We start from the raw sequence: 13,055 nt of genomic DNA, 5'->3' as shown, positions 1-13,055 counted from the left end.
TGCCTATTATATTCTTCTGCATTAGCTAAAAATACAATTGTATAGTTCTACAATTTCCAGATCCTAAACTGAATTTCTTGAAGATGTGGGGGAATCTTCATTTGACCTTTTTCTTTCAGAAATCCCACAGCAAAGCATGAGAAAGCTAACATATAGATTGTTGTCTTTTTTTAGTTCTAAACTGCTCCGTTTGGTTTCAAATAAAATAGGATACATATATAAAAATATATATGTGTATACACATATCATATATAGTGTGTATGTAGAACAAAGAAATTACCATCGTAACTCCACAACTGGAGACAAATGTCCAGTTATGAGAAAACTACATAAGGAGACAAACCAAAATACGCTGGGGGGAAAACTGCAAGACAGGCAAAACAGTTGTAAGTGGAGAAGCTTTTCGCTACGCTGTTGACTGTAGTAAATACTCTTCACTTGTATATTGACTTACTTGTATGTATATTTTCTTACACATGTGACATATTCTGAAATTGTGCGCCTAGATGTGCATCTCTGATGTTTCCATATTAAATTCTCCTGTGCCTAGAACACCTTCTTTTTATTTTCTATTGCTCTTGTGGAAAACTAGGAATATGTCACAAAGAGACAGACTGTGCCATTGGCTTCTTATCATAGAAATAGCACATTGGTGAAGAGACCAAATTGCCTTTATCTGTCTCAGGCTTTATTTCTGTGAATTGTCAGGAGCTTTTTCTCCTTCTCTCAAAAGCTAAATGTTCTGCATGGATGAAAACCATTTAATTCCACATTTAATGTGACATGACTACATACTTGAAATCATTGGCTTGCATTATTTTTCTGGTGGATTTACAGAGGAAGGCTCATACTGCAAGTTTTTTAACCTTGCCAGTACAACAAAAATGAACGTAAAAAGGTTCATATCAAAAGCGAAAATATTATGAGATCACAAAGGGAAACTATATCAGTGTGAATCATGAATTTAGATAGGGTAGCCGTTCAGTTACAAAGACAAAGTTTCTGTGCAATTCCATTTTAGATAGTGTATAAGATGTCTGGAAGCTAAATTCAAGCTATTGATGATAAAATTATTTTAAATTTAAAGTATTTTTACAGTTGTCATCTATAAATCAGTGATGCTGGTGTTAGGAAGATATTTTTATTATTATTTTTTTTTTATTAGAGGAGAGAAACAACTGGTACCATTTCTTCAAGGACTCCACGAGGAGTATGTAGCAGCACAATTGTCTTTTTCTGTTGCTATCTGTCTAATTTATTTCTTATTTTGATTTGAAAATTAACTGTGACTTTGGAAAAATACAATATCCGAAACTGCTGGTTTGTAATACTATTGGGGTTTTTATTTTCTTCTAGGATAAAGTTGCATGTTAAGGGAAACTGCCATTTCCTACCTTTTTATTACCAATAAGATCTTTCTTATTAAAAGTGAGATATTTTTTTTAAAACTTTAATATAATTTAATTTTTTCTAAAGCTGATTATTTGCTTCATGGGGGTTATTTTGGTTTGGAATACTTTTTCTTTTCATAAGCTGCAACTATTCAAAATTGGCTATGTTTTCTGTAACTTTGGAGGCATGGAATTCAACTTCAGTTAGTGGAGAGTTTTATGCCTAAAGAAACGATCACATTTATCAGTAAATTGTTAGCTACTTTCATGTTCTTACAGTCATAACTGCAATGTTGAATTTCTGAAACTACCAGCTAATGTTCCAAATCAAAGATGCTGTGCCCACTTCAATGAAAATAATTGATTTTTAGAGTATTTCTGTTAAGAGTCTCTATCTTAAACCTCACTTCTGCAAAAACTAGATTTTGTCTGCTTGTGCCATTTTAATTTTGAAAATGTCAATTCGTTTCACTTTGATAGTGTTGAGGCACAGTGTGTGTGATTTTTCTGTGGGCTTTCAGTCAGCCCAAGGTAACCAGAAGCAGTTGTTTCCATACAGTCAAGACTTGATATAGCCTTGCTTTAACGTCTCTGCGCTCATATACAGCTGTTACTGCTTTAACTGACATCACACACAGAAGGCTCTGCTAATTTCCTCTGTGCCAAGAGGACCTTAATGTAATCTGAGATCTATAGGAGAACTGAGGCTATGGCATCTGAAAACATAAACTGAATCTTACCTTCAAGAAAGGCCATGCTTGTGCTATTTTTTAAAAATAAAGCTGAAACTGTTATCACTAGCCAAACAAACTTTTGTTTTAACAGTACATTTTTAATCTGACTGTAGTGGTAGTCTTATAGAATCGTAGAATAGTTAGGGTTGGAAAGGACCTCAAGATCATCTAGTTCCAATCCCCCTGCCATGGGCAGGGACACCTCACACTAAACCATCCCACCCAAGGCTTCATCCAACCTGGCCTTGAACACTGCCAGGGGTGCAGCACTCACAACCTCCCTGGGCAACCCATTCCAGTGCCTCACCACCCTAACAGGAAAGAATTTCCAACTTATATCCAATCTAAACTTCCCCTGTTTAAGTTTTAACCTGTTACCCCTTGTCCTGTCACTACAGTCCCTGACGAATAGTCTTTGCTATCCATTTAAGAGCTTCTTTATATGCTGACCTTTAAAGCATAGCTGTATGTACATTTGGATGTGTTTCAGTATTGTTCACCTTTTCATGCCATCATCCTTAATTTAAATGTGAGAGCTAAACTTCTAGTCCCCGTGGATTAATTAACAAAATGCAATGAGGTGAATCAAGCTGAGGGACATGTGGAGACCTAGTTACAGTAATTCATCCATGAATATATCGTCAACAGAGCAGCAGGGCAGTGATGATATTGGTTTCCTCATTGCAACCTGACATCCCTGTAACTATTAGCAGAGTGTTATGCTCACCCATCACTTTGGCGCGGTCAGGTTTAGCCATGAATTCAAAGGATATGGGGCAGAGCCCATTGAGGTCAGCGGAGTGGCTCCCACTGATTTCAATGAACTGTAATGTAGTTCAAAGTCCTCACCTTCCAAGTCTCTGTGCTGAATATAGGCTCCCAAGATATCCTAGTAATAAACCTGTGAAGGATGCCAGTTTCCATGGAGTCACAATCGATTTAACCCTCAACTGAAGTGATGTATAATTGAACAGTTTCTGTTCACTGCAGCCTGGATCAGTAAAAGAGTCTTAAAACTCCAGCGCTGCTAACTGGAGGCTCCTGAGCAAGGGCTTCATCACAGTTTTCCTAGCTCAGCCAGTGGGCAGGAAAATGTTGTCTCTGAGCATCCTTAAAAATGTATGAAGCAGTTTGCGTGACAAGGTGAAGAGAGAAAAAGAGAGCTCTCATACTTTACTTTTCTATCATCATTTCATTATTTATTGACAATTTTTCTGACTTTAGTTTTGGAGTGCATATTGATTTACATGGTGAGGTCCCTTTTACAAGTTTTTATAACTTAGATGTTTATAACTTCGACCTTAGAACTAAGGAAGAGCTCAAGTGCACTGACCCTGTGAGGCTGAACATCCATTTGGTATCTCTGTAGGGTCTAAATCTATGTAGCCTCTGGAGTTTCCTTCCTTAGACCACCAGCTCAACTGCAGAAAGTCCTTTAAAATATGTTAATTCTTCTTAAAGTTACTTCTGAAAGGTACAAAACACCTGACAGGTCTTTCAGAAGTGCAGCAGTGTATGAGAGACCAGAGATCTGACTACAGAAATAGAAATAAAAAACGAGCTTCAATTAGTGTTCATTAGACCTTTCAAGAGGAGGCAACAATGTGAACAGTCTCTGGCATTCAGCTAGGCAGATGCACAGTGTGTTACATTGATATAGTACGGATGTGTGATCTCAGTTAAACTATAGGAGCCGTGCTTTTGCTTTGAGACATGTTGATTAAGGACTTTTCTTAGCATTAGAAGGCTTAAATCTGAATAACAAAATTAATCATTTTTAATAAAATTAACATTACTTGGAATCCTCATTTTCAGTCACTTAAACCTAATGTCCAGTGAATATAAATCAATTTATAGTCTTGCTGAAATCAATATAGGTACTCTGATTTATACCAGTAGCAAATTTGGCTCCGGAACTACAGCTTTACTGGTACCGTGATGTTTCTTAAGAGATAACTCCAGCAATTGCTGTCAACAGCAACTGTTGGTTTTATTTTGCTGTGTGAAACATAGCTGGCATTTTCAATGCTTTTATGAAAATGTCGGTTTTAGCAGACTGCAACATGTAACATTTAATTAGGTGTTTCAGATCTTCAAATTATCTGTGAGGGTGCAGTTCTCATGGAGGAAGAAAAATGAAACTTGTCCTTTATAAAGTACAGGCCTGCAGGAATGACAGGGAATTCTGATTTCTCTGTCTAGAAATGGGAAACTTGGTATCTTTTTCTAAAGTATTTTGGCTGTTTCTTATCTATGTGATCACAAACATGAACAGTGAAAGGTGTGATTTTATGTCATCTTCTGAAACACTGTGAGGAGCTTAAAAGATGTTATGGGATATAAGGAAGAAATTCTTTACTGTAAGGGTGGTGAGGCACTGGAATGGGTTGCCCAGGGAGGTTGTGAATGCTCCATCCCTGGCGGTGTTCAAGGCCAGGTTGGATGAAGCCTTGGGTGAGATGGTTTAGTGTGAGGTGTCCCTGCCCATGGCAGAGTGGTTGGAACTTGATGATCTTACGGTCCTTTCCAACCCTAACTATTCTATGATTCTATGAGTCTCAAAGCCACAGAGGGCAGGTTAGCAGCTGAAATGCATCCAGACAACTCGCTGGCCTTGTTCAATGTTATGTATTCAGTTGGTTTAAGTGTCCCCCAAACATTGAGTGTTTGAACATTTTTCGGGGGCAGCTAAGCAAAGGTTGAAGCTACTCTGAAGAAAGGAAGAGCGTGTTCTTCCTCTCAAAGCAGCTATTTTGCTAACAAGAAAGCTGTACCCTGCATCTCACCTCCTTTCTTTCCCCTTCTCCCGCTTAGCTGCTTGCTAAAAATGTAATTTAAGGGAGTACTTGGACCTTTTGCCTTTTGTTCTGGGTCACCTTTGAGAATTACTAAATCCAGGTTTCGTATTGAAAAAGTGGGCTCAGATGTGGGCTCAGATATGAGCTCCCGAACTTGCCGATTTTGTGCTTCTGTTGACCAAGAGTCAGCTGAGGTTTCCATTCCTTCAAACGGCCAGTAATTTGCATGGGGAGATTTCACCTCTGTTACTGATCAATACTGGCTCTAGAAAGCAGAGCCCTGTTATTCAAAGCATCCTTAAGAATTTTTTTCTTGCTCATTTGTGGCAATTTACTGCAACGTTTACAAGAAAATATTATTAAACAGAGCACTGGGAAGGCAGGTGCACCCTGACCAGATCCAGAAGTTCCAGGGGAGAAAAATACAAAAACAAAACAACAAAATAAAAACAGAAAACACAGGCATAAATTAAAACCTGTTTTGGTTCTCTTCATTTCATTATCCTCCAAGTTTCCAGCAAGTATCCACCTGACCCTTTGACAGGATGCTGAGTCAAGGGAGCCACCACAAAGCTCAGTGGGGCGCTGGGAGCAAGTGCTCACCTTCCCACTTCAGGGCAGGAATGACTGCATCTGGAAAGGATCCCCTTTCTTCCCTGGCTAACAAGGCAGGAGGGTAGAGATGGAGCTGAGCTCTTCACGAAGGCACCATCAGGCTGAGACCTCTGTCAGCCAAGCAAGGAGGTGCAGGACTGATCCTTTTTACCCCCCTGCTTGGCTGAGGAGGGCACAGGATCAAGGTAACCAAACAGCTGGCTTTACTGCTCATTAAGTATATTTATATCTGATGTGCTGCAAGCATTGTGGGTCTGACTCTTAGCCTGTTGGTGTGGGAATAATTGCAGCATAGTGCAGACTGTTCTGCAGGTTTAGTGCATGATATATGGACAGAAGATGGGCAGTGAGGGAGCACCAGCAGGTTTCAAACACTGACAGAAGCAATTGTAAGAAATGTTATTGCTATTAGTCTGTCTTCAGATCAAACAGCTGCTGTCCAAGAAGCCTTTGCCTGCTGCTTTAATGGTCTGTCAGTTTTTGAAGTGACAAAGACATCTGAACATTATTTGTGCTCTTTTTTTCATCAAACCTCTCACCTTGGCCTTTCAAACCTTCCACCCTTTCCTCATTTCTAATAAGAGCTTTTCCTATAGACAGCCTTTTTCCTGATAAACAGCCTGTGAGCAAAGGCTTCACTGATTTATTTACTGTGCTAGTAAGCTGGAAGACCCCACTAAAGTTTTTAATCAGCACAAACCTGAACTGTTAGCAGCTCTGTCTCCCTTGCTTCTTTTCAAAGGAAAACACAGTATCTCACCAGTGCTTCTGCTTCCAAACTCGACAAGCCGAGAGATGCCCAGTGTAGTAGCAGGGTTTTTACACCGCCCAGCACCGCACAATGTCAGGAAGAGTCATAGATTTGGGTCCCAAATCAACATAACTACATCAACAAGACACCTTCCCAATGCTAACAGAACTGTATGGTTGCAATTCTGGCATGATCTATATGGGATCGGAGATCATTCCAGAGAGAACTTCAAGAGTCTTTTTTACCCATTTGCCTACTGATTAAGCTGTGTGAATGTCCTATTCACCCAGTCTTATTCTTACCTTTGTTAAAATAAAATATCCTGTCATAATCTCCAGTCCTACTTCAAAAGCTTTTCTAAAGTAATCTCAAATAGCATGGAATTTCCTTCGCATGGCAACCAAAACTTGAAAATCATCAGGCAGTCATTGTCACTGAAGGTATCTGTGTTGGAGCATTGTGAAGACAAATTGCTTTTGCTTTAGTGGAAGGTATGATTCCTGAGAAAATGCATATAGCTATCACGTGACAACTTGATAAGAGTATCTTTTTTGCAGTCTGTGGTTACCTTGTATTGAATACAGCACAAATCCTTAGATTTTTCTAGAGCAGAGGAAAGCAAAAACACATGCAAGTTCTTTGGCATTTGAAAAAGGTATGGAGTAAGTCTTCTGAGAGAAAGGAGTGCATCTCAGCATGGTTTAGTTCTGCAAACAAGATATCTATGTTGAATAAAATCCACCCAAAGTTGAGCAATGATATTTTCCCTTCCATGTAGCCTATCAAATTCATCCTAACCCTTCCCCTACCTGAAGCAGACCTTCAGAAGAGGGATAAAAATAATTATTATTTTTGAAAAATGTTTTATATCAGCTTAATTGTACTGAAATAAGGGCAAATGCTTTTTGCTTAGTGATGCATTAACTCAGAAAATACTCCCTTTTTGGTAGAACATGTTGTTTATGGTAAATGTGATAGTAAGTGACTTGTAGCATTTGTTTACAAATATTTGTTGAAGCTAACATTTTCTTAAATGTACTATGCTAAATAATTCATTAGAGGGTTGGCCACTCAGAAAAAGAAATACAGAGATAACTGGCTTAAATTGCCACATTCAGATTTGACCGGGTGTTTATTATTTGCATAAAAACTCAGTGTTTCTAAACACAGCAAATTTCGCCTTTTTAAAAATGCATCAGAAAACTATAGTTTTGGAATGTCTTTTGAACTAATTAAGCCAGAATGCATGAATTATTAAGCATGCTCATTGGCAGTGCCCATGCACTTGAAAGGTTTGCTTTCATTACTAATAAGGCACACACACAGCTGAAAAGAGGTAATTAGAGCATCAAAGGCAATGAACCATCCTGAAACTTCGTAATGCTTTGACTGAAAAAAATCATCATTCAGCTGAATAGCAAGAAACAAAAAACCTGTCTACGCTGTTGTGGCCAGAAGGATGAGAACAAAGGTCTTTCAAAGTAACTCCATAGATACGGCAAAAGGCTTTTCATCTGCTTAAAATTACCTTCAGAGTTGATGTAGGAATGGCAAAAGTGAGTCCCTGTGGTTAGATTTCAAAGACTTCATTTTTAAGTTAGAAACACATCACTTGTTACAAATCAAAGACTTTTTTCATCCTGTAAGTTTCAATTCTTACAGGATGTTTTCAATCCAGCAAAGAAGAAATCATTCCATTCTCAAAATTTTTCTTTTCCAATGATTTTAATAATATGCTTTGTTTTGTAAGCAGTTACAAGGAAAGATGCTCCTTGTAGATAAGAAGCAGCACTGAAACATTTTATGACAGGAAAACATGTACATCACATCAAATAATGAATGCCCTGTGTGAGCCATGTCAGAGATCGTGCATTGTGTATCTAGCTTTGGAGAACAAGTTACACTCTTTGGTTTCTCATTAGTGCAATCCTGTTGGAACTTCACCTCCAGACATTTAGAAAATTATAATAAAATGACCGCATATTGTTTACACAGATAATTGACTATGCTTTCTCATGTAGATTTAGGGAGGGAAAAAAGGTCTTTTTTACATAGCCTGAAGCTCTTAAATACACATGAGAAGTGTCTAGACAACAGTTTGAAAAACAAACTTCATCTCTGTAAGGTTCAATACTCAACTTTTTTATAGTCCATGTGTACCCATTGCTCTCAAGAAGAAGCCATACAGCAGCTCTCTGAAGCAACCATGGGGGTCTGCCAGTGATCCATGCTCCAGCTTCTGCTCTGCATCGCCTCCTTCTTGGAGAAGTCAACACAAAACAGAAAAAGCAGTAGTAAGAGGGAATGCATGTGAAATGACCTGGCTGGTCTTAATAAAGCAGCATGCATTGTGCCACCTGGCAGCAGATTAGGGTGACAGACATCTTTGGGAAAAGGCCTGCTGTTGCAAGGAAATAGGGATGGGGTTTCAGCACAGAAAATTGGTCCTCTTCTACTGGGGCTGAGTGGTCTCTATTTTGCATGGGGAGCAACAATGGCAGTGCAAAAGAAACTCACTTTTTGACCCTAGCAGTTTTTAAAAGTCCCTGACAAGAGGGAAAGCATTACCTTGGTGTTATAGTTAGTCACAAAGTTTTCACGCCTACTATTGCCATCTCAAAAGTGTGCTTTGCAGCTTGTCTTCACTGGGGCCCTGACAGCCATAACCCACGCCTGATGAAAGCCACATGAAAGCCCTCACCACCTTCGTTAGCAGACAGAGGCAGGTATGGAGGGGGGGGCAGCATCATTCATGCCTACACTTGTCTCTCTCCCCCACTGGGGAGGAGCGGGTAGTGATAAGATTCCTTTTTTAGGATACCACAATGCTGCAAAAGATATAGCCAAGAGGGAGCAATTTTCCCTCAACAAGTGTTTCCGACCCAGGCTGTCTCCTCTCTGAACCCCCAGGCAATGCTCTTTGGAGCAAACTGCCCCCACAGCTGTGTTTTGGGCTCATTTCAGACCAAAAGGGAACCCAGAAGCAAAACAACTGGGGTCCAATGTGGGTGGCCAGAGGATCAGGGTCTGGGTGCCAATGGGGCAGCGAAGCTGTTGGGCAGCACGAGCGTACCCACAAGCAGCTCAATTCAATGCTGGTAGTTAAGTCGAGTGAGTTGGCACCTGCTAGTTCTTGTGTCTATATTCTGATCTTTACCCCCATGGCAGATTAATTGCTGTCTCAGTTGCAATAGTTCTTATAAGCAGAATGTGTTTGGCATGGAAGGTACTGTAGGAAAATAAAGTGAGTAAAACCAATTAGTGTTACCACAACTCAGTCTTCAAGTGGCAATCAGTATGATTTTAAGCACAAACCCCCTGCTGCCTCTCCAACCTTACATAAATGTTGCTGTGGTATATCAGCTTAATCTTGAGATACATGCATCTTACTCTACAGGGTTTAAATACTGTGTAGCATGCATCTTTGTTGGAGATACAGCTAGAATAAAACATATGGTGTCAGAGTGCTGGGGGGATTCCTATAGGAATAAACAGTGATTCTGTCCAAATGTAGCTTCTCAGCAGTCCTCTCTGCCTGTGAACTGAAATTATGGATAGAGCAGATGCTGTTAGTCTTTTAGGTAAGATTTGCAGTGCCTTGAATTATACCAGAAAGCGAAAGACCTGTTTTATTTTAGATCATTGGACAGCTTTTAGCTTGGTTAGGAAAAATGAAATTGTTAGACACTGGTTTATTACAAAGAAGTGCTTTCCTGGTCTATTGTTTATGCCACTGGCACAGGTCAGCCTGATTTTCTACTGCTGAAAATATGTAGACACATGTGTAGTAGTGCCAACAGTCGTCTACTTTAAATCTTCAGGATGCATCCCATCTGTAGATGAGACTAGAGTTTTAATATAAAATAGAAGCTATATACCTGCAGAGATCTGTAAAGGGGAAATGCTGTTCTTGGATACACCTGTAACTGCTTTTTTTCTTATATACACGAGATTACATCATCAAATATTTTTAGAAGGGAATGTTATCATGTGCCTGATTGCCTCTCTCCTCTTTTCCTTGAAGCAATTTTAAGAATACCTAACAGGCAGGGCTACAGTAAAGACAATCTGATTTCTATAGGTCTAATACACATACAAATATGAGGAAGGTAACACTCACGCCTGCTTAATTCTACACAGCAGGTCCAAGGCACCTGATTGAACTCAGTAGTTTTACAATGGCAAATACTCTGGACTGAGTAGGCTGCCAACAGCAGGCTCACATAGAAATGCCCAGAAATCAGGGGAAATAACAAGAGGTTTCCTTGACAATACAGAACAGAAGGGAAAGATGACGCAGGAGCTGAGGTGCCAGCCCCGATGCATTTTGTTGCCATGAACAGCAGCACATTGATGGCCATAGTGATAAAAAATCATTAGTGATTTAAACACGGTGATGATGTATGGCAGGTAAATGTTATATTAGGACAAGAATGCTTTTCTACTTATTCAAAAATCCCTTTGAAACTGTAGCCTTAACACTCATGAATCCATTGTAGGTAATTTAGTCATTCTACTCTAGATTAGGGGTCATTACTTGTAATTGTGAAGGTTTTAATTTGAAATGGAAATCTACAGAACCTTCACATTTTTCTTTCAGGATTTAAGAAAAACTTCCTTCAGTTTTCAGTTTTATCTTCTTCATGCTGTGAGTGCGTGAAGAAGATAAGCACATCACACTTTGCGTTATAATCATTTTATTACAAAAACAAATATTAATAGTGAATTCATATGGATTTGACTAAAAGGACTTTGCTGACCCTTGATTCTGTAAAATCATACCATAGTAAATGGCTGACAAATAATATATCAATTATAAGCGCTGAAGCTGGACTGACTATGGATACTCTGCTTTGGTGGCCAAATCCGTCAGCTTGACTCCCTCAACCAACAGGTAAGCGTGGCATATGCATGACCATGAGTAAAGACTTCTTTTTCCCTTTTGCCTCCCTAGGTGATCTCATGCATCTGCCACCCTACCTTAGGATGGACTTCTTATTGAACCGTGGTGCGCAGGGCACTAGCAGAGACCTGGGTTTGGGGCAAGCCTGCTTGGAGCCGCAGAAAAGCCGAACCTTGAAGCGCCCCACTGTCCTGGAGCCGATACCCATGGAGACATCCTCCACAAGAGAAGTACAGTCATGGCAACCTGGTGCTGTGGCAACGTTACCTCAGCGAGAAGGAGCTGAGCTAGGACAGGCAGCAAAAATCAGCAGCTCCCAAGAATCCCTGCTGGACTCCCGGGGCCACTTGAAAGGAAACAATCCCTACGCAAAATCTTACACCCTGGTATAACGAAAAGAGCATGGCTGGACAGTGGCTGTAAATATTTACACTGAAAAATAATCCAATGAAAGCTACCTTTTTTTTATTGAATTCCAATATTTATAATTAAAGAAGAAGATTGCCAAAATATTTGACAGAAAAATTAATAATAATATGAACGACAGACAGTGCAAAGACTCTCTTGCTTTTTTTCTGTCTGAGTGTGAGCTTCATCTGACTGGACATCTGAATTTTTGGGTAAAAGAGTCCAGTTTTCTGATCTTCACAAGCGTTTGTGTTTTTACTGATTTTCTACGAAGTGCATGAAGACTTAACTAAAACATTTTAACTGGAAATTCCATCAGACAAGATTTAAAAGGGAAAAAAATCACACACACACACAAAAAATCACCCTATTTGTGAATTCAGCAGGAACATTGATTTGGAAAAACAAAAAGTCTTTTGTCATGTTTGCACTTTTTTTTTTTTTTTTTATTAGAAAATGGGTCCTTGATTGTTGTTTGTTTCGGGGTTTTTTGTTGTTAATTAGGATGAGTGATGTCAGTGGAGTGAGGGCATTGATTTTGGGTTTTTTTTAATATTAATTTAATGAGACACTCTTTGCATTTTGTCTATGCGAAATAAAAGGGTCTTCTGCCTTTATTTGCGATGTCTGCTTCCGTTGCCTTCGCTTTATTTGATTTTCTCTAAGTGTAATAACCATGTCAGTACTGTACTCTGAACAATGTCTTCTTGTACCTTGGGCAGAAAGGAAAAGTGGGGGATCATAGGGTTATACCTTTGGATAAAAACTGAGGTCCACTTACCTACAGCTTTTTTCTATCATGGAGCAGAGCCAGAACAGGGCAAGTCCTGAGTGCTCTGAATTGGCCACCCAGGACTCCCTGCATCTGCTTCGTCTGCCGCCAGGAGGCTTTTGTTCAGATTCATTATTTTTTTGGGTCCGAAGAAGTGTGTTGATGTTACTTTACTTACTCCATAGGAACGCATCTTTAGTCCATTTTGGAACAGTGCTCACAGAAATTAGTCACTTACGTAAGGACTGAAGGAAGAAAAACAGCTTTTTCTCTAATAGGAGAAAGAGGAAGAAAAAGTTATTACAGGTCTAAGATCAAAATGGCTTTCTTTAGAGGAAAAAATCTTTTTTACAGGGGAGCTGTCAGTTCATATTAGTTTGTTGCATCTTTTGACTACATGAGAAGTAATATTGCTTGTTTTATGCAAAGCATAAATGATTTAATACTACAGTTGGTGGGTTTAACACAACAACATTTGAGCCACCTTGCTAAGTGCCCCACGTGGGTATTCTGGCTATCTTTTTGTGCCCTGAGTGAGAGAACATGGTGCACAGCACCCCAGATTAGTGCTAACATGAACAAGCTGTTCAGCACTGGCTGGAAATACTAACTGGGGTCTGAAAGCAACAACAAACTCAGTATGCTTGAGGAGGCTGAGAGCCTCCTGCAATTTCCCTGGCTGG

General features: G+C 39.5%; 1 protein-coding gene across 1 annotated transcript in view; it reads left to right on the top strand.

Annotated features, from left to right (window-relative positions):
• The window catches only part of DSCAM (DS cell adhesion molecule), a 181,528-nt gene extending 169,311 nt beyond the window's left edge, over positions 1-12,217 (top strand). The window contains exon 31 of the mRNA XM_065676987.1: positions 11,244-12,217. Coding sequence (XP_065533059.1) covers positions 11,244-11,584 — 341 coding nt within the window. The 3' untranslated portion in view covers positions 11,585-12,217. The remainder of the gene's footprint in view (positions 1-11,243) is intronic.
• Positions 12,218-13,055: the final 838 nt, after the last annotated feature.

Source organism: Lathamus discolor, chromosome 4, assembly GCF_037157495.1.
Source record: "Lathamus discolor isolate bLatDis1 chromosome 4, bLatDis1.hap1, whole genome shotgun sequence".
NCBI classification, from domain to species: Eukaryota; Metazoa; Chordata; class Aves; order Psittaciformes; family Psittacidae; genus Lathamus; species Lathamus discolor.
This window is presented reverse-complemented; position numbering and strand designations above follow the sequence as displayed.